We start from the raw sequence: 23,020 nt of genomic DNA on the forward strand, positions 1-23,020 counted from the left end.
GGTGTACCCCCGTTTCAGTTCAAAAAAACTCAGTAAGTTCAAAAACTGAAAGAGAGCGCCTATTATATAAAGTTGTTCAGAATGGTGACCTTGATAACATATTTCAAGGTCATTGAAAACAGAGATGGCTCTCTTAAACTCCATAATTGCCGAAAATTAATTTCTCTTTTGGAGAACCAATCACTGTTCAGTATTCGTGAAAATTTTGTGAAATTGGCACAATGGGCGGATGGGGGTTAACCACTTACACTACTATTTATTTTCTGGTTACAGTGGTTAGAAATTCTCCATCTTTCAGAATTTCACAGAAAAAGAAAGAAAGTTTATATTTATTGTATGCCTATGATTTCCCCAATGGCTATATATATCGACTACAACAAAATAGAATTTTATTTCGGTTTAAAGGACATATTCATGCAAACGGATCATTACGCAAAATAAAAAGTTTGTGCATCAATTGCAACGCACACCAGCGAAATTTTACATATTTCACTAATAATTTTCATGTATTGAAAATAATATGATAATACTCTTAAAGTCATCGAATCTTTCCACTGTTTTAAATGGCACCTACTGCTTTTGTCATAGATGCATAAAATCCGGAGTCTATTAATAACATACATATTTATTAGAGACTCTGTTCAGAATCTTCATCACGAGTCTGACTCGATATTGTAGGGTAGGGGGTTAAAGGGTGCATGAACGTCCATATGAGCCGGTCTATATGAAATATGTATGCAATGTATGCAGAGCGCCCTGTCATTTTTATTTTGTTTCTATACGAACGTAGAACCCTTTCTTGCATCCTCTTTTAGGAGCGCTCTATGAACTTGAAATAATTGGCTAGGAATAATTTTTTCTCGTGACTGTAACAATAGCTGCGAGGCACTTTTCTCGCCCGGTGATTGCACTCGCGAGACGTGTTCACTGGGTCACGGATACCGAAACTTGGCACCGAAAACGTGCGCCCGGGCACCATGGCATCAGCTGCCAAATGTCCGAAAAATTCACGGCTGTTTGTACCGTATCTGGCGTCATTCTGAGAGGCGAGCAACGCTCCGCCGTTCGAAATGAACCGAAAAACCGGCGTGTCGCGTAACACATGGTACAAAACGTGTGACATTTGGCACGTGTGCTTAACAGAACACGGTATTGTCTTCTGCCCTGAAAACATTTCCGCGGTGCATGATTTGAAATTCTAAATTGCCAGCGGGCCGTTCGAGAACCCTGCAAGAAATACGCTTATTTACATTCGTCTCCCGTATAAATACACGTCTGTACACTTTTCGCCGAAAGAACGTACCTACGTCACTCCGAAATGCTCCATCCACCCTCACCTGCCTCCCTCTCCCGGAGGACACGCAGAAAATCGACGAATCGATACTTTATGTCTTTCTTGGTCGTCCCGAAAACGGAAAACATTGCGGTCGGGAACAGTATTTCGATAGTAGTGTTCTCTCAATAGATGCGGATTCCCGAGCGAATATTGCCGACCGGAGTGCGGTGAGTCATAAAAGTCTGCACGCATCCGTTTCCATAACATTTCACGTAACCAAAAGATTCGAATTTCTTACGGGTATTAATGCATCTATTAGTTGAAATGAAACACATTCAAACAATTCAAATTATAAGAATAATCAATTAGAAAAGTACCAGACTGATATAAATTCATTTCTTTTTTTTTTTTAATTGAACGGTTCAGAAGGGCAAATATTTTTTAGAAATAGGTGGAAATAACTCAGTAAACTGAATAACTATATACTTACGTTTTCTCTTATTTCGGCATAAAATTTGTTTCGTTTACTTTAATATACATACAAAGGGCATTAGCGATTGAAGTCGTTTTTTCGTTTTGTTATAGTTTTGTAAACATCGTTAATTTTTCAGAATTTGTCAAATACTTACTACGATTCATATACAGTCAATCACATAATTAGTAGCACACACAGAATAACTTTTTTACGAATGAACCAATCGACTTCAGTTTTTTCTGACAAGCTAGAAGGATCGGTGTATCAGATGACGTGTAATGAAAATTTTGGAAAAATTGCGTTTAGTCGGGATTACAAAAAAAAAAATAGTGAGTTGCTTCTCATAATTTTTTCATTTGAGCCAGTAACGAAAATTTAAAATTGTGTTTTGTAGATTCGGATCAGTCATACATGCTGAAAATTTTATCGAAATTGGTTAATTGATTTACGAGTTGGAAATGATTAAAAGTGGTAGAAATTACAGTTTTTCACGCAGCCTCGCTTCTTTATTCTATTATTCGGAGAGTTTCAGCATTTTTAATCGTTTATAACTCGATAACCAATTTACAATAAAAGAAATTTTTTTAAATTTTCGATACAGATTCGAATAAAAAAGTTGTAAAATGCAACTTTTACTATTACTTTTTGTAATTTCGACTAAACGCAATTTTTCAAAAATTTTCATTAATCGTCATCTGGTAAACTAAATCTTCTGTTTTGGCAGACAAACTGAAATTGTTTAGTCCATGTATAAAAAAAGTTATTCTAGTTTAAAGCGTGTGCCATCAATTATGTAACTGACTATACGTATCTTTATGCAGTGCATCATGATTGTACGTGTTGTGAGAATTACCGGCTGGTATTTCGCACAATTAATTAGAGGGAAATGTTCGAGGAATTCCAAGAAATTGAGGAGACACTTCCGCGAACATGAAGCAAAGAAAAGTGCGTCTATTAAGCGAACACTACTGTGTGTACGTTGATACACGTGAAATTCATCTGGTTTATTTAATTGTTTCTGAAATATGTTACAGAGAACAATGCTCTGAATAATTTTATCTGTAGATATAACCACAGCTTAATTTCAATGTCTAAATTTCAAATGTTAAATATACGAAATGTAAATACTACCCCTGGCATAAAATATTCGATCGAAATCGTGAATATGATATGTACATTAGTTAAATGTGGTATAAGAGGTATTTCAGAAAAATATTAATAAAATAACGAATTGTTTTGTCTTTTTACAAATGTGAAATAATAGACTACGTACCGCCGTGAGGGATTTGTAAAAAAATTTGGATAGCATAACAAAGAACACTTTTCATTATTCCTAATGGTAAAGATAACAATAGTGAATCATTGTTCATCTGTACATTATGACAAAACAAACATTTTTATTTTTATATGTCGAGTTTTATCGTTGTATTACTTTTACCATTAATGAAAGCATTTTCTACATTAAAAATATGAATGATTAAAATGATAGACACACGATTTCTTTAGTCGAATATTTCTTGCCAGATGTAGTGTAAATATACAGGGTGCTCGAGGGTGATCGGATATTTCTCTTATTTCTGACCTTGTATGACCTTGGAAGTCGTTGTGCTGCATATGAGTGAATTCGTCTTGACTCACGCTTTCATGACATTAAAAAAAAAACATATAGAATTCTGTTTTAAAAAAACTAGAAAATATTGATAATAGATCATCGTGTTGCCAGTAAGATATACTGTAAGTTTCTTCCGCTTCAATTTTATTTTACTGTTTACGAAAAAAACGCTGGTCCAATTTACCGCGAACGCCCTGTATAAAGTGTTTTATTTTTTCCAGCACTGTGGATACTAACAAGGGACATTACCCAAGTGTCACACACCGATATTAATGAAATTTATGCAGCATATAGTTTTTTTTAAGAATATTTCATACATGTTTTTTGTATCTAGGGGGTGAAAATAGCCCTTAAAGTTTGTGGTGCTATGGCGCCCATTTTTGCTAATATCTCGGGAACTAGAGGATCTTGGACAATGATTTTTTTTAAATTTGTGCATTTTCGACCTAGGGATATCGTCGTATAAAAAGATTTAAAATATTGTTTGAACAAATAATTTTTCCTGAAATTATTTTATCTGACTATATTCGTTGATCGAAAACACACAAATTTTTGAAAAATTATTGTGCTAGAGATATTAGCATAAATAGGGTTTTCACCACCAACTTTGAGGGCTATTTTCACCTCCTAGTTATGGATCATTGCAGATAAAAAAAATACGTGTGAAATATTTTTCAACAAACTATATGCTGTATAAATTTCATTAAAATCAGGGTGTGTCGCTTGAGTAATGTCCGTTGTAAAACTGATTGTAAACTTATATAAACTTATTCCGGACAATGAGCTTGAAGATACCGTTTCGAGATCAGTGAAATTTATACGATGTACACAGCCCATTACAAATAATTATTGAATCGATGGTTTGCATCTTTCTCGGTAGTTCTGCGAAGGAAACGGTAAAATTGCTGCCTCAGCGGAACGAGAAGAATCGAAAATAGTCCTGTTTCGAACGTCGCACAAATCCGTGGCACCTCCGGGAGATGATAAAACCGATCCCGTGGGGCTCGATCGGGTTTCAGTTCCGCAACGATTGCCGTTTCGAACTTTTCGATCCGCAACGATACCAATAACCGTAAAAAGAATGGACAACGACCTTCGAGCTTCACGCGTATCGGTGGACAACGACGTCGAAGATGAAATTTGATTAGCGTGAAAAGTAGATTAGTCGCTTCGCTTTGTAGTTACAGATAGTCTGCGTACACGCATTCAGATATCCACTTTATTTTTCTATTTTTCAAATTCGTATTTCTCGTACTAATCGAGAAAACGCCCACTTTCTTTTCATGTGCTCGATAGCATGGCATGCGAGTTGAACGACGAACTTTCGATCGAGTCGTGGAGAATGTGTCGGAAGCACATAGCAGGCGATCAGTCGTCTGCGCTAGTGACAGGCTGGCAAAACAAAGGAAGCGTTTTATTTATAAGCCAAGGAAATTGCTGGGAATTAGGAAAAACTAGGAAAAGGATGTACATATCGTGGGAGCGAATCATTTGGGCAGAATTATCGAGCGTTGTCCAGCATTAGAATCTCGAATGTTTCGACGGCCTCGATGGTTGAAAATGAGATATAGAGATATATTTCCGATTACAATCGATGAAAGTAGCAACAGGAAAACTTTTACTCGTTTAAACTTTAATGCATCACGTACAGTGGATCTAACAGGTATTTCAACTCTAAATACCCCATTCTCGAGGTATTGCCTACGTTTAAACTCTGAGAATTTCGCAAATAAAAATTATCACAAAATAATGGACTCATTTTAAAGTTAGAAGCCTCTAGTTGTTTGATTAATTGTACATTTTATTCTGAGTTTTCTTTCTCGTGATGTAGCGAGTATTTCTCGAACATACGATACATTCAAACTGCGGATTTTTATGCAAATTAAAAATTGTTAATTGTCCTCCTGTCAACACCGAATCTGTTATTATGTTATGTATTGCGATACATTTGAATGTATAGCAGCTGAAGGGATGTATTTTTGAACATTTGGCGTAACAAAAATACATCAAATGAATCTTACACGTTGAATTTTATTTATACCATTTTTCTGGGTTGAAAGTCTTTTGAAGGTCATATTGTGTTACATGCATGAATTCGTTATTTTGTCAGCTACAACATTACGTTAACGAAAATATATCATTCCATTTAAAAAAACATCGATAACCTTGAAATCTCATAAAAATGACCTTGAAATTTTTTTTCCCTTACACCGTTATATGTGGCCCTTCAAACAGTGTAACTTTGTGCTACGAAGTTTTTTTGTACAACGAAAAGTACCGCAGATATTTAGGTGTTCTGCTTTATCGAATTCACCCTGTATATCGATGTACTTAAATTCTTTTAATCAGTCTACTACTTTAAATTGCTCCTACTCAGTTCTGTCATAAATGCATAAAATCCGCAGTCTAATTATAAGAGTGTATTACAGTGTCTACTCGATAATTGTCCAAAACATGGGTCTGACCAGGGACAATTATCGGCTAGAAGATACTATTCTTTGATCCAATGCTGAACGTAGAAAAGGGCAGCGAAGCTCGACAGGCCTCGGTCGCCGAGAAGTGTAAACATAATAAGAATCCTAATCCAATAACAAAACTTCTTTATTTTTCATTATTTTTTTTTTATGGGGCTTTCGCTATTTACACGAGTAGATATCATTAGAATTATATCATATTTGGTATCATTTTCATTAGAAAAATGCCACGAATATGTTGTTGAATGTCCCATAAAAAAAAAGAGAAATAAAGAAGTCTTTTTATTGGATTAGTAGTGGTCTCCTGACATCGATATAGCCGACCAGTATTATGTTTACACTACTCGGCGATCGAGTAGTGTAATCGAACTTTGGGGCCCCTCACGGGGTATACCCTGCGGTAGTGGAGATAGTTCTGGGACAATTAGAGGCTAGATATTTGGGACATTTATCGAGTAGAGACTGTATTCAGAAAATCGAAACGTAGAATAAAAGTAAAAGTGATTATGAAGTACAGAACAATTTAGTAAATTCGAACTTCTGTTTTGAGTGACTGAAGTTGTCGAATGAAAATTTTGGTTTAGTATAACCTGATACTTGCAGTTAGAGTACACAGAGCGAGAGTCTGTTTCCATATTAAATCCACGTTTTCTAGCATACTTTCTTCCACCATCTGAAGTATAAAAAACATGCTCGATTCTAATGTCAGGCCACGCATTCGGTACACGCATAACAATGTATTTCTAAGTGATGTGCAGCATTCCTTTTCGCAGAAATCATTACAAGGAGATTCTTTTAAATCTAGATTCATCGACGCCATCGACGTTGCCAGGCCTAGAGACATGACCAGAAACCACGTCGTCAGCACGGAATACGCAGACAAATTTTTGCCACCAGAAATCTACAGGTAAACGACGAGCGTGTTTCACGGATCAAAACATCGAAATCCTTTACGAGCGAAAACGTACATAAAAGCGCGGTCCATACATAAAAGCGTAGTCCGTACATAAAAGCCCAGTCCGCGCATAAAAACACCTAAAAGAGAGACACAATATAATATAATACTAAGATTATCCAGAAAATGTTGTTACGTTGTAAGAGGGGTATTCTGTTTTCTGAGATATTTAGTTTTAATCCTTATATTCACTACAGTGTTCTTACCAAGTGATTTACAAAACTCCGCGATAATAAAATCAAAATAAAACACAATAAAACAGCTCAGAAATTTATTCTACATAAGCTGTTTAATCTACATAATGGACTTAATGATCTTACGTTTAAATTTTATGGTATAAATTAATTTTATTTATAACATTTATTTTTTAGTATTTTTTTGTTTAATTTGTGATTTTCGAAATTATAATGCTATATTCATTTCTTATGCCAAAATACATACGGTACTTTTATTGAAACTATTTTCATTACATTATGTTAAATTGATTTTAACATTATCTTAAATCATTTATATTATTGTTTATATAAAGAGAACTTCAATTAACGCTCTATAAAGTTATAAATAAATAGTACAATAAGTAACAATCATATAATTAAGTAATGAAATGAAAAATATGTTATTTCAACATATTTTTCCACTTTCCCAGAAAGAATTCAAAGAATACTTTTCCAAAGACAATGCTCAAACCGAAAAATCCACCTTATACCTTCGATTACAATATTGTTTTGTGCAGTAGTAGTACAAAAATGTTGTACAGGCCCACATAGAAAAGCTGTAAATAACTTTTAGTATTTTCTCTGTAATTCCGACCAATTAACTCCAATTTGATCAACTATAACTATGATATTCACCATTTCATATCTTAACTCCTTAAGTGACTAGCCTGCGATAGTTACAGGTTCGTGCAACGCATGCAGGCAAATTTATTCAAATTATACACAGAAATTTATATTCCATCGGGTATACAATTTATGGACTTATTTAATAATTTTTAAATTCTCTGTACATTCGTTTCATTTCCTTTTATTTTCATTAGTCTACAAACTATCACAAGTAACTGTCTTCATAAGTGGTTGATAAACCCTCGACAGCACACCTGAAAGTAAAAAGATCACTCTGAAAAGCCAAATCATTAGTCCCTCAATGTTTCTAATTCTGATAGCATATTTGCTACCCTAACAGATTTGATTGTATTCATAGTCCAGTTTTTCCTTATCATTGTACCATTCATTAGCTTAATATTCACAATACAAAAACAAGGCTTTCGAGAACAATTTAGAATATCCAAATATTCTAAAGTAATCTCCGGTTACTCTTTTTCTTGACAGATGAGTAAAATTATTCCCATTAAACAACGAATTTGATGCCATTATTGTGGCAAACTTGGCACTTACTTTTATATTTATTTCATAAACTTTTATATTCTCATTTCCAATATATATTGGAATGTTTCTAAAATTTGGTCTATATAAAACTACTTTGGCATAAAGCGCTGTCCTCTTATAATTAATGATACCATTTGCAAGATCAGTTTTGCAGATGTTCCGAAAATCATGCTCACGTACAGTGTTCAGCGAAACAGTGGCCGAATTCATGGATTCTGCACGTATTCAGTTTACCTCAGAGAGAGAAATTCCTGCAAACTTGATATTTGAAATGAATTTCGTTGAGGACACTGTTGCAACAGATCGCCATGCAATGTATCTCATGTTTCAAGGTATTGGTTGAATCTACCGTCTGTAATACGATAATTCTTCAGTTCGTGCTCATCCTCCAGTTTCTACCTACTCCGTCTGTGAATTGATATTACTGGAGCGAGCGAACTGATACCCTCGTCTGTCGACCTACATCTGTTGTAACTTGACGATTCTCATCCGTTTATACAACACCTCTTCGCCACTGCAGCGAATATGGGCCAACATGGTTCCGTTGATACTATCTTGAACGTTAAATCCATTGTAATTCCACACGCCAGACTAACATTTCAGTGAAATACATCGTTCAGTGAAATGCGTCGTTCAGTGAATGTATCACGGATGACCTGCTACAGAGATTCGCACATAGCAGCGAATCTTGATATTCAGTTTAATCTGTTAACAGTGACATTCAATTTTTTAATTTTCTTCTTCTAGTGCTATTATTTGTTGTCTCAATTCAGATTTGTGAAATAATTCCAAGCCTTGTATTAAATTTATTTGTTTTTTCTCTTTCGACATATATATGAAACAAAAAGAAAACAAAACAATATATAGAAAACAAAAACGCACGTAATTGGTATTGTTTCTACTGTTTTTTTTTTTATGTATTTACTGAAACACTGATCAAGTTGCTATTTGTTTATTTTTCGTTATGATGTGGATATTGTGTATTATTTGTCTTGAAGCAAATATGTTTTCAATATACAATTAATTTGGTACGTATTTTATCGTCATTAATTGTGTATAGTAATAAACAATTGAATTAAAAGCTTACCGCAACTGTCACATAATATTGACACATAAGCATTGTTACGTGGTCGCCCACATAATGTTATATCGAATGAAGAGAAATTTATAAACAACTTATCCATTATGGTTAATGATTTTTAACTTAAAATAAGTTGTAACTTTTAGCAATGTTTAAACGTGAATCTCTTTTCCGAAGTTAAGGGGAGGGAACCAAACCTGACACAATAATGATCGTCACGCTATGAAAGAACGAACGGCCGCTAGAGGAAGATAAACAGTAACATTTCTGTCCAGTGGGGGAGCTAGGAACGTTTTCCAAAGTTCAGTATGGACACAGACGAGGTATAGGAGTCACCAATCACCATATGGGGTTTCGTGTCTCACATATAAACAACTGGTTTTTTTACACCCTCTACGCTGACCAACGATAAATGTTAGAACTAGATCCACTAAAATGATCAAATTTGGTCAAATACAAATGATTGACGGGTTATACATATCTAATGTTATGACTATATGTTCAAATTATATTTTTTTATTTGATGTCATTATGTTATATATCTACAATTATCTTTATCAATACAATATTAATAAATATAGATACCACGTTTCCAAATGATAGAAATACAATTTTCATAAATCTTGAACGTAAATAACATTTCTCCATACGTATAATTATTATTCGCATTTCTAAAATTTTTTAACACTATTAATACGCAACCATTTTGAATATATTTTGTAACTGAACTTGAAAAAGAAATTAAATTGAAATTTACTATATATTTTCATGTATATTTCATTTAAACAACATAAATTTTAGCTTTAAAGAATGATACAAAATATCAATATTTTGTAACTGAACTTGAAAAAGAAATTAAATTGAAATTTACTATATATTTTCATGTATATTTCATTTAAACAACATAAATTTTAGCTTTAAAGAATCATGCAAAATATCAATTAATATTAATTGTGAAATTCGAAAGAGTTAAGAATTAATTAATCAATAATTATGTAGTTGATCTTTTTTGCAAGATGTCAATCTATTCCACTACTGACTGAGAACGTAGTTGTATTATTTTTTTCACGTTTATAGTGAGAAAATAAACGACGAACGCAACAGTACGAACACTACCGCATTCATCGTGCTCGATCAGCCCCTCCAGTCGTGATGCTTGAATCGCTTGACGCTGTCCCTCACTTGGGGGGGGGGGGGGGCACTCTCGTACCATTGTCACCTGATGTTGCTTCTACTACGCACGCGCTACACACAAGCGTACCTCTATTCTGTCCGTGTGAGCTGCCTGCTCGACTGTTCGACGCGTTCCACCGTGTTCACGTTACCAAAGTTTCGAGCGCCTGAGCCGCAATCGATTAGCGCAATCGATTTCCGGTTCGGCGAGGCGCACATTTTGCTACAACTTTTAAACTAAAAAGGATATCAATGCGAAATTTGGACTAGAAATCTTTTTTAAAGATCGGGTTTAATGGCGTACACTGAAATATGTTCTATATTTTTAAAATAATTTTTTTTTTTGTTGATTTTTAAGACAAAGCCGGATAATATGGTCAAAAGTGCCTCCAAACCAAATTAATTTTTAGTCGTACCATGCTCAACAAAAAATTACGAAAGAATTCATGAATATTTCATGAAATTCATGAATTTTTGGTTGCAAAATCGATTTTTAAACAAATCCGAAAGCATAATATTGCCGATTTTATATCGAAGTTTTCAGTTGACCACGTTTATGTTACTATGTTATTTGTGTCTCATCGTGATTAACCCTTTGCACTCGGAGCCATTTTAACTCCAAAACGAAACATTTCTTCCGACCTAGAATATTTCCCTTCTATAGATTTTTTTCAGGTTATACATACAAAAATGGTGGAATTTACTTGTACAGTACTGAAGTGTTTAGTAATTTATTAAATACGAACAAATTTAATAAAGTCAAATATATATTTTGGATAATGATACAGCAATTTTTAGTGGCGCCTTACAGTCGTCCTTCGAGTGCTAAGGGTTAATAATGTGTATTTTTCCTGATTTTCCAGATTATACAAACATATGTTTAAGAAAATTGGATAATTGGATGTCCAATCATTTGAAGAAAGTGCACATTTCGAATTGAAGTTTCAGAGATACCAGTTTTATAAAAATTCAGTAGTTAGATATTATTCAAACAATTTTTCTTAATTTTTTCAGAATTTTTTATAAATTGCATCGTCGTTAAAAAAAAAACAAAATCAATTGTTTCGATGCCTTCTAATGCCTCCTCGATGTTTTCTAGGTGTATTATGTAATATTGAACATTTTTATATTCAGGAAAACAGCGTAGAAACTTAAAACTACAATATAAAATATTTTATTTGCGTTACATTTCAATACATGACTGTGATTCTCAACAGTTTCGGTTGGCGCAGGCCGTAACATCTCCGGCTGAGAATCTTTTGGTCCGAGATTGAATCCCGCATCGAATGAAAGTTTAAACTTTTAGATTTTTCAATATACCTTCATAAAATTGTGGCGAGTGAATTGAGGGGCTTTTCCTGGTGAAAATGTGTCCAAACTCGAGTGTAATCGAACAATTTTTATTTCTTATTACTGTTGTAATTGTAATTGCACAGGGAAGAAGACTGATGTAGTAGAAAGAACAAGAAAAAAGTGTTTAACGAAAAAAAATTATTCCATGCGGGATTCGATTCGGGACCAAAATATTCTCAGCCGGAGACGTTATTCTTATTACATTACGTCTCAGTAACAGGCGTAATGGAATTAAAAGGAAACAACATTCTTTAGTTTCATTCATCATATAGGCCTAGCATCCGCGCGATGTCTGATCTAGAATCCTCCACATGAGATTTAAAATTCTATCAGCAACAGTGCCATTATAGAATATCGGTTCCACAATATTGGTTCTGGATGATACGGTAGGATGTGACACGGAATGGTACGGGGGCTCTAGAGCCCCCCGAGCGTGAGACAGAAAAATACATTGGGTGATTGGTCTACTCCTATACCTCGTCTGTGGTACGGACGTACGACAACGTGGATGGCGCTGTCGTAGCTTCGTTCGAATAGACGTGCCACGGCACACTTACACACCGCCGGTCAGCGTGTACGTGTGCCGACGGCGATCGCAAGGGTTCGGGATGCCTGGAAATATTTCCAAATAATGCAGTCACGGGACTTGTCAATGGTGAAAAGAGCTAGATAAAAGTTCTATCTAGGGTGAAAAGGTCCTCAGAAGTCGTACTTTTGCATCATCGAGAAATGGTTAGCAATATTCGGCAGCACGTCGTTTGTCAGGGAGGCTATTGGAACTGACATGGCGGCACACTCACACACCGCCTGGTCGGCGTGTACGTGTGCCGACGGCGATCGCAAGGGTCTAGGATGCCACTAACCATTTCCCAATAATGCAGAGACGGGACTTTTTCATAGTGAAAAGCGTTTTAGTCAATTAGCATCTTGGAAGGTTGGATAATATAAGGATGCCAATTTTCAGTAATGGCACTAGATAAAAAGATCAACCTAACATGCTGAATCCCTCAAAAAGCCCTAAAAATTATTGTTCTCGAAATGTAACAAATAGTTGGACAAACTATATTTATCAATTGATTTTTTCTAGTTTTTATCTCCAGATAAAAATGAATATATTCTAAATATTTTCCTATTAATATTGTCCTATAACGTTTTTTTCTATTACTAACAGTAAGCGAGATATTCAAGGTGGTCAAGTTAGCTGGGATACCCTGTATTGCAGTTTTTAAAAGTATCGTACCTTATAGAAATTCATTAAAATGACAAAGTTACGACGACTCCATGAAAACGATGCTTCGGAGTAGCAGTATCGATACAAAACTTTATAGGTATTTTTCTCGAAACATACTTTTTTCACTTGGTGTAGATAAAATCTCGAAAACTACGTGGCCGCTTGGTCTGAAACTTTAAGTTGCTAGTTGCTATAGCAGGTACCAAAATATTATTGTTACGTTGAATTTTTTATACTTCTCGTCAGTGACAATGGTTACTCGTAACCGAAAACGATTCTCGTTGTCAATAACATTTATTCGTAGCCAAAAATGAATTCCGTCATCGATAATAGTTACTAATCATCAGAAAAAATTTTAGTCATTCATAATGGTTATTTGTGACCAAAATCATTTAGAGAATAATTTCAAGTCTTATGCTGCAACTTTTAAAATTTTGGTTATAACAAAACTTTGGTCTCTGCTGGTTCAGCATCGGTACATTCTGGAAGATTTAAGTCGGGGACAGATATCGATGTAGTGTACGCAGCAAACGCCTGGTATTTGCCATCGCCGAACTACCACCGGCGAAATCAGCGAAAATTTGAAAGGATCTACCTCCATAGCGATCCCCGTCTATCCAGTATACACTTTTCGCGAAAGCTTTTCCGGTTATACGGGTGCCTCCCCCGCCGGGAACTATTTTCCCCGACAAAACTCTGTGCATTGTCGGACACCGAAAGCAAACATTACACTCCCCCGCGGAATCCTAACCGTCTTCCTATACTCGCTCACAGCGGAAGGGAACGATCTCGGCGGACAATGAGATTCGCGCGAGATACAGTCCCTTCGCGATTTCTTAAAACTAACCAAAGAAATCGAATTCCCCTGTACAGGATCTCTGACGACGGCGACGCTGCCAGGACGGAAATCGCCGAGATGGAGACAGTTCTGTGATCGTAGAAATTCGGCGGCGATTGCCCAGCCCATTCAAAGCAAAGGGAAACGCGACCTTGAGGGTTCCCCCGGGAGAGAACCGGATCCGTTTTCCCATTTTGGACAACGAGTTTCATGCCTCGCAGCCTCGCGCGAGGCTTCCTTTAAAACGAACCATCCGACAGAACCAGAGAAAAAGGGAGAGAAAGAGAGAGAAAGAGAGAGAGAGAGAGAGAAAGGGAGAGAGAAGGAGGGAAGTATTTTTGGGTTCCGGATTGAAGCTTCGAAACGAGCCCCGCCGAACGCACGTCAAGCACAGAACCAACAAATTTCATACACAAAGCGAGACACGGGAGAACGTTGAGTGCCTATGATAGAACAGAACAAAAACCAAGAAGGAGCAACTGAAAATCGAATCGTTTTCCACGCTTTGACTATCACAGGCGAGCCTGGCTGCCCCCCCCCCCGGAGACTATTTATTTGTTCCTTCGCGAACGACATGCCGCGTTCGTGTCGGCTTGGTATCGTGATTACGTCCAATCTTTCGTGGACACTGACACTTTTTACAGTTTGTGGTGTACATCGCATTGTTCGAGAACAGGTCCGAAGAAGTTGCGAAACGCCGGTCAATGGCCGGTCGACAGAAATTTGTATTTTAGAAAGGATTGCGGTGAATCGAACCGATCCCGGCAGAGCCCAATCGGGATCGGAGAAATTCGGCGAGGTCGGGACGCGTGCTTCAAGGAGATCGCCCGTGAACGTGAGGACAAACTATTTGAGCGGAAATTTCTGTTCCGAACACGTTCGAGGAAGCACGCATTGTTCGCCGACACTTCGCTGGTCATTCCTTTCGATTTGGCCTTCGGAGCGTGTCCCGGTGTTCGATTTTTCTCGAATTGTCGTCGAGGGGATCAAAGATCGAGACCGCGCCGATCAAGAAATATTGACCAGGTGTTGCTTGAAGCGTCAAGGTTGTGGATAGAACGCGATACACACCTGGAAACAAGGTAAACCGACGAGAAACCAATCGTATGTTTATTCAGACGGCAACAATGCAATAGATAGTTTATTGAAATTCCTAAATCTTTTGAGAACTCGTTAGAACTTTGTACGCTACTGCGGCCAGTTTTTGTGGAAATTGGGCGAAATTCGAGAGCCAACGATTGTTCGTTTAAACAAACGGCCAGGCCGAGTAAACTACTATGGATGGGAAATTACATAAAATGGTTATCTTGATGGAAAAATTGTCAATGTGTATCATACGAGGTAATTATGGTGTATCATACGAGTATGAGTGTGCCATGCGTATACACGTATACATTCATATATATATATAAATATATATATATATATATATATATATATATAATAAATATATAATAAATAAATATATATATATATATAATAAATATATAATAAATAAATATATATATATATATAATAAATATATAATAAATAAATATATATATATATATATATATTTAATACGTAATGTACACGGGAACTACTACTACACGTTAAGCATGTATATTGTGGTAAAACAATGAAATATTCTAAAACAAACCTACTTCCAGGACGTAATATGCTCAACAAAAGTACACGTATGTTAAATTCACCGGGTATAACGATTAAATGAATACGTGAATGAGTGTCAGGTGTCGCGCGACTAATTTTTACGGGTCTAAGCGAAGAGGGTGGTACAGTAACCGTAGTCTTGTCAAATATCTTTCAATCGATATGTTATTTAAACGTTGCTCAACACAGAAAAATTAGGAAGTTTTTCTTCAGCTAGTTTTCTATTGAATTAAAAGTACTTTTATTTATACATATTGAAATTGCTTGAACATTACTCGAGAAACAAAAATTACTTTCTTGAAAACAATTTTTTTATTGCACGTTTAGAATTTTTCATTTATATCTGATACACATTAGGTATATTAGAAGGAAAAAATAATTAAAACATGAATTATCAGATTATAAGAATTACAGTATTTTCGAAGTAAGATTATTTCCGTTGTAAGCACATTGATGCGCTCACTATTTTGTACAACTAGACAGCGGATCTTTATGCAAAATAAACATTGTCTGCATTAATTTCAAGCTACAGAAAGTCTATTGCAATTATAATGTTTACTCGATATATGTCCCAAATACCTAGCCGATAAAAGTCCAAGAACTATCCCCACTACCACGGGGTATACCCCGTGTCAGGCCATGAACCTAGGCCTACAGAGCTTCGAGGTCTAAACGTTCCCGGCTAGACTCGTGTTTTGGACATATATCGAGTAAACACTGTATTTCGTTTCTCAATAATTGTGTCAAGCTTAGAGTAATACAAGAGTATAGTTAAATTATTTAAATGTTCTCACTGAAGAAATGTTTGTATTTAATCTGGTCAATTTTGTTATAAACCCGCAGTCTACACACAGGGTGTCCCAAAAATGTGGTACTTCCTTGGAAGGATTCCTAAGGTCGTTTGAAGTAACTGTTTCCATGGGGAAAATATTCTCGGCATCTTTGTTACGGAGTTATTAACGAAAAACGCAGACCAATCAGAGCGCACGGCTACAGTGGACGTATTCCGGCTCGGCCGACGGCAACGCCACGCTTAGTCGCGTTCTGATTGGTCCGTGTTTTTCGTTAATAACTCCTTAACAAATCCGCGTAGGACGTTTTCGCAAAGGCAAAAGTTACTTCAAATGACCTCAAGAATCATCCTTTTCAAGGAGGTACAACATTTTTGGGACACTCTGTATAACTAATAAATCACAATATTATCGAGATCTACGAGTGTGACATTATTAAATAACACATTGCTTTGAATATGAATTTACGATTATTTTCGTTTATGCGATTGACGCGAGCGTTATGGTACAACGAGGCTGCAACATTTTCGAAAACAGTGCTCTCTCTAGTTCCTGTTCGAATCGGAGGCATCGCTCGCGAAGTTACTGAACCACTCCGTCATTGAAACTTATTTGAACGAAACCGAAGAAAGTGCCGAAACGATTAGTGACAGGACAAAAATTGAAACTAAATATTTTACAATACGCAACGGTGCCTGAGGCCAGTGGATATTTTAATTGCGAGTGATTTGTAGCTTGTAAAGAACTATTTTTGATTAGAGGAACAAAAAAATCATCGATTTCATCCACGCGCGATCGTGTATGTTCATCGCGCCGCGATTCGACGTCCTGACACTCCGCAAGTTTTATAAATGACGTCTATCTCGATAATGGATAGTTGGAGAATGAAGTCCCTTCTAAACCCACGCCCCCCCCCCCACCTCAAAAAACAAGAACTTTGTGTCTGTAGAAATCGACAGTGATAGAATTAATGTTCTAAAACTACATCCGCTGTACATACAACGCATTGTACCGTATAAGCCACAAAGTAAGCCACGGAAATACAATTTTGTATTTTAGATTATTCTATTTTGGACGTTGCTGTAAAAATGCTGCATCCGTTTTGCGAGAGAAGTACAAGAGATACATCCCAGATCATTTCGTACCTGTGTTAACTGTTGTGTAAGGCCGTTCATGCGATCGAGTCTGGAGCTAATGTTCAAATCTGATTATGGAAATATATTGCAGTGTTTACTCTATACATGTACCAAATGCCTAGCCGATAAAAGCCCCAGAACTTTCCCTACTGCCTCGGGTCATACCCCACGAGGGGCCATGAACCGAGGCCTTTAGAGCTTCGCTGTCCTTTTCTACGTTCGGCGTGGATCACAGAATAGTATTTCCTGGCCGATATATGTCCTTGGCTAGGCCAGTGTTTTTGACATATATCGAGTAAACACTATATTTCGTAAGTGTACCGATCGTAAAATTATCTTCGACTCAGATCGAAGGAGAATCGAAGAGTTTTTGTTTTCATTTACAATCGTATTCGCGTCACGAGAAACGCATCTATGTATTTCCGAGTGGTGTACCTGCTTTGTGACTTGTACACCGCACGTCGATATCTCCGCTGGGAAGCACTTGTTTCGACTCCCGGTGCACGAAACCAGAAAATTCGTACCGCTTTCGTTCGCTCAGAAAAATTTTCAGTCGCGAACCATCGACAGGAAAGACAGGAAACGTAAAATTACGTGTACGTGAGGACGACGACACAAGTGCTGAACACGTGCAACACGAGTCTAATAATAATCCGTTACTGTCGGAGAAAACTGTTGTTACTGTTATTGTTAAAGATAAAGGAAGTGTTACCATTGTTAAGTCGCGAAGAAGAAGAGAAAGAATAATGTAGAGGGAGAGAGAGAGAGAGAGAGAGAGAGAGAGAGAGAGAGAGAAGGATAAAGAGAACGAGATTATTAATTACTTCACGGAAGAAACAAAGAACTAGACGTACCGACTGCGTCACAAACTAATATCTCTATTTGTTATACTGTTAAGTACCTAAGGGAGCACGAAGCTTCGCCCATTTCTCAATTAACAGCGATTGACGCTATTTCCATCCGACACAAGACGATTTCTTTTCACCGTGTGCGCACTCTGCTACTGTATCGTTATCTTGAGACTAAACAATAGAATTCCACACGCGACTACGAAACCTTGAACTCGTTGGTGTGTTCGGACAATAGGTATTACAAAAAAAAAAAACGATTATGAATCCCATCCGAGAATTTTCAGCGATACAACGAACGTACACCTCGAAGGAAATTCGAGAGAATCTTTTCTCGACGCGCGTTGATCGAACGTTTGTTCCAATTGTTAACGCGCGATCGCGTTAAATCGAACGATCCTCGATCGCGTTTATGCATTAGATTGAGTAATTATCTTAACCACATATCCGTGAAAATTGAACGTGTTTCTATATCTGTTCTGTCGCCTAAAAGAAGAACAATGTTGATCCTACAAAGGACCATATTCGAAAATGAAACCACCAACGTTAATGCTATGAATTGATTTAAGCATTAACAAATGCTTTGATACGCATAAAATGAAATTAAAAAAAAAAAGAGTATAACGCTAATTCTGTGACGTTGATACAATGAATCTTTTAGATATAAGGTAGTTCGACGCATGAATCGATGAATCTTTTATATCCAGAAAAAGACACAAATAACGGGAAGAGGAAATATAAATAAGTAAACTACGTGAAATTATAGACGATCGAGAAGTTTGATTTTTTACCGCTTTATTTTACAGCAAGTTTCAAATGGATGTTTCTTTTTATACAAAATTATAGCGCTTACAGAGTATGAAATTTGAGAAGAAAAGAAAATGGGAAATTTTTGGGGCATTCCCCTCCCCACTTAGCGACGGGGTTCGATGAAAACGTCGCGCGGAATCGGTATCAAAATTAGGCCATTAATCTGCAAAATAGAAGTATACAATCGGAGGTAATTATACAAGCATTTTATGTAAGGTCCTTTGTAGGTTCGAACAATATCTTACAAGGCTTATCAATTAGTCGTGATAATGGTAACGGCCTCTACGTTTTGGTTGACTAAATCTATTCTCCAAGTTCTAGTTGTAAAGCTTCCGAGGAGAAAAAAAACATGTCTGTGTGACGTCCTTAGGAATCTATGGATCATCAACGTTCGTGCTAACTACTCAATCTAATACCACAATTCTATCAATAGATGTTTATAGAAGACTTTCTCTGCTGAGCATAACCGTGAAGACAGTCCACTGTTTAGATCTACACATAATAGTTTGTCACTGCCCAATTGAGTACTAATAGAATGATCGAATCATACGAAATTATTACAGATTCTCGATTTCTCGAACAAATTCATTCTTTCCATTAATCCGTGATAATTGTTACGAATCATTGTAGAAGTTGAATGCTTTTGTTTATTAGGACGTAATAAGAGAAGGTGCCAGAGTGTTTGATCAGTACAACGAGAGTTACAGTCGCAGAAGAACATAATCCACAACTTTAACTCTTTGCGGTCGTATTAAGTTTATACATAGGTGTCATGTTGGTCGGAATTAATTTTCGTTGGACGAACAGTAATACATAATATGCAGGATTATGAAGGAAAAACAACATTTATTAATTCTTTTTTAAACTTTAGATATATGTAACACAATAATATGTTTTAATTTCATGTTATGTAAAAACTATATTTTATACTTTTCTTGTCAATTAATATAATATAAGATCGGTTCTTTGCTGTGGTGGCTGAGAGCAGACATACGACTGGAACGGAAAAAAGCATTGGTGGCTGAGAGTAGACATACGACCGCAAAGGGTTAAATCGCTTTAATGCTATAACAATCACGGTGCACGCCAATCAATCGCAAAATTATAGAAATTGAGCGGAAAAATATTTATACAGGGTGTCCTAAAAATGTTGCACTTCTTTGAAATGGGTGATCCCTGAGATCAGTTCAAGTAACTTTTTCTTTTGCGAAAATATTCTTCGCGGATTCGTTAACGAGTTATTAATGAAAATCAGGACGCGACAAAAGCAGACGGCGGCAGGTCCCGTTGAGCGTGACGTTGGCATTGGCCGAGCCGGAATCCGTCCACTGTAGCCGCGCACTGATTGGCCCGTGTTTTTCAAACACTCAAAGCAAAAAGTGTCTTCGAATGACCTCAAGAATTACCCGTTTTAAGAAAATACAGCATTTTTCGGACACCATGTATTAACTTCTTTAACACGTTGACTGCCGAATCAGCAATCATAGAAAATCTGCAAGCAAATTAAACAGCAATTTAGTTGAACGTACTATTTCTGTAGAAAAATTCGAAGAAATTAAATAAAACTCCATTTCAATTATAGTGTAATGTAACATCTATTAAATTTGATAATTGTTTCAATATTTGTATTAGTGTTAATTCAGCAATAATCACTCTATTTTTAGATCAACAGAAAAATTAGGTTTTAAGTGAAGACAAAGGATTGTGTCATCCATACATGAATGCCGCCGGCAGTCGAAGTGTTAAGGACATTGTTCATTTAAATTCAATGCGAACAAAGGCTTCTTTTATGTTCAGTTTATTTCCTTCTACGGCGACAATATCTCATTTATCTCTGTCACTTTGCATGTTCGTGTACTACACATCCAAAAATATAACGTAGCGAATAAGAACATGTTGTGGAATGAAACAAAGCGGAAAAACCATATTGGGAATTGGATAGAATTTGTCAAAGTTATTCGAATTTTTCGTTCGACTTGTCATCGACAAATTTATTCCATAAATGTTTGCAACGCGTAGGAGCAATGTGTGAGAGGCGAGTTGTACAGCAAAATGGCGCCGGGATCATGTCCAATATGTCTACACGTAGTAAAATAAGTATAATTTTGGTCAGCCAGTTAAGCTTCTTCTGCGTACCGGTTAGAAGTAGAATACCTACATAAAAATCGTGCGCACACACGAAATAGCGGCCTTAATGATTTTTCAGTGTGGTACTGATTGTCTCCCGAAATTCTTATATCCATAATTGTAAATTAGTCGACCTGATATCCAAACGATTCGCTTCCATTCACATCATTCTCATATGAAAATCATGGTCCCTCACACATTTATTATCCCCACCACGACTCTTCCGATTTAGACACATCGTCGCGGAGCATACATACTGTGCCAAACAATCCTTTATAATTAAGCGAATAGAACAATTAACGGCGAGGAACGCATTAATTGAATACAAGCATATCAATAGTATTTCCTATCTTCGATCATTCTGACATTTCCGACACAAAATTAACTTTCGCATAAATTGAGACATTATCACGATTTTACAAATTGTGTCTGGTGAGCGATCACACGACAATCTGTGAAAATAATTCTTTTTTGTATAGAGTTCTACAATCAGTCGTTACTAAAAATAGCAACTACACTTTAGTTTCTCGTTAAAAGAAAACCATTCGCCTAAGAAACTGTTGAGAAACAAAGAAGCACATTTCTTAATTATGGTTCTAATTGTTACAACGATTTCATATACTCCAATACAACATATAATGTTGCGAGCTAAATATTGCAGTCCACTTAGTAAACGTTACATCTAAAAGCAATACTAATTTGACAATGATTCAAGGACAAAGGAAGGGAATAGTAGTAATAATTAAGCTGCGAATCGTTGTAGAGTTTTAAATTCTTCTATATATTATATTAGAAATACTAAAATCAGAACAGAGACGGATTTCTTTCTTTAACGTCCCGAGCAAATCAACAACAAACGAACTAAAATCATGTAGCGTCTCGATAAATCTTCGCGGGGACATCCGGATGATAAGTTTCTATTGTTGAAATGAAAAATCGGAAGAGTCCGGGCGCAAGTTTTAAAGTTCATCTCTCAGTGGACCCTAAGGCTAGAATATTATTGAATGCGGACGAAAGCAAGGAGAACTTGTGTGGCCGTACGGTGCCGATTTGATATCAACCGGAAATTAGAGAGAGAGAGAGAGAGAGAGAGAGAGAGAGAGAGAGAGAGAGAGAGAGAGAGTGAGATTATGATCGTTCCGACATCGACATTATAGTTACGAGTAATTGACTGCGTGTGCCGATCGTATAATGAATCCACGCGAGTATATCCATGCGTCGCATATTCGTCTAATGTACATATGGGAAATGGACGGGAGAATTATCGTGTAAGCCCGTTCTCGCTTATCGTCTTCACCACCGAGGATAGCTAGCGACAGAAAACCCTAGGATTAGAAGTAGACCAGCAAATAAGTTTAGCGACGAAACCTCGCCAACTGAAATCTTTCCAAAGGGCGCCAGAACCGAGCGGCGTTGTATTTGTGTCTGCGTACATTTTTAATGGGAAAAAAAACTTATACTAAGGGAAACGATGATATTGATGATAAAAAGAAGAAAAAAAAAGAATAAGTAAAACAGCGAAGATAACAAAGAGTTCGCGAGTTCCGCGAGGGCAGGGCCAAATCGGAGAACGGAAGTGGATGTGCCGAGGCCGACGAAGCTATTGAAAATATTTCTAAGGTCGAAAAGAGATCGTTGCGAAATCCGTTTCGCGGAACGTGCGAACTAAAGGCTTCTAAAGAACATATGTGACATGTGATTCTATGTTGTTTCAAATAAAACATTGTTGTTTTGTATACTACATTTGTCGCTGACCTTTTTTCCTGGAACCGTTCTAATCCCTTGCACTCGAAGGTCCTTTACAC

The 23,020-nt window shown here is 36.6% G+C and overlaps 1 protein-coding gene and 1 long non-coding RNA gene across 2 annotated transcripts in view; one reads left to right on the forward strand and one right to left on the reverse strand.

Annotated features, from left to right (window-relative positions):
• Positions 1-15,188, forward strand: part of Nmdar2 (glutamate ionotropic receptor NMDA type subunit 2) — a 478,712-nt gene extending 463,524 nt beyond the window's left edge. Inside the window, exons 18-19 of the mRNA XM_076789520.1 lie at positions 6,643-6,744; positions 13,889-15,188. Coding sequence (XP_076645635.1) covers positions 6,643-6,744; positions 13,889-13,949 — 163 coding nt within the window. The 3' untranslated portion in view covers positions 13,950-15,188. The remainder of the gene's footprint in view (positions 1-6,642; positions 6,745-13,888) is intronic.
• LOC143355056 (uncharacterized) lies at positions 7,685-8,048 on the reverse strand. Its single transcript, XR_013082442.1, has 2 exons — positions 7,967-8,048; positions 7,685-7,888 (listed from the first exon to the last, which is right to left on the reverse strand). It is a non-coding gene; the product is annotated as an uncharacterized LOC143355056 (long non-coding RNA).
• Positions 15,189-23,020: the final 7,832 nt, after the last annotated feature.

Source organism: Halictus rubicundus, chromosome 6 (assembly GCF_050948215.1).
Source record: "Halictus rubicundus isolate RS-2024b chromosome 6, iyHalRubi1_principal, whole genome shotgun sequence".
In the NCBI taxonomy this organism is placed as follows: Eukaryota; Metazoa; Arthropoda; class Insecta; order Hymenoptera; family Halictidae; genus Halictus; species Halictus rubicundus.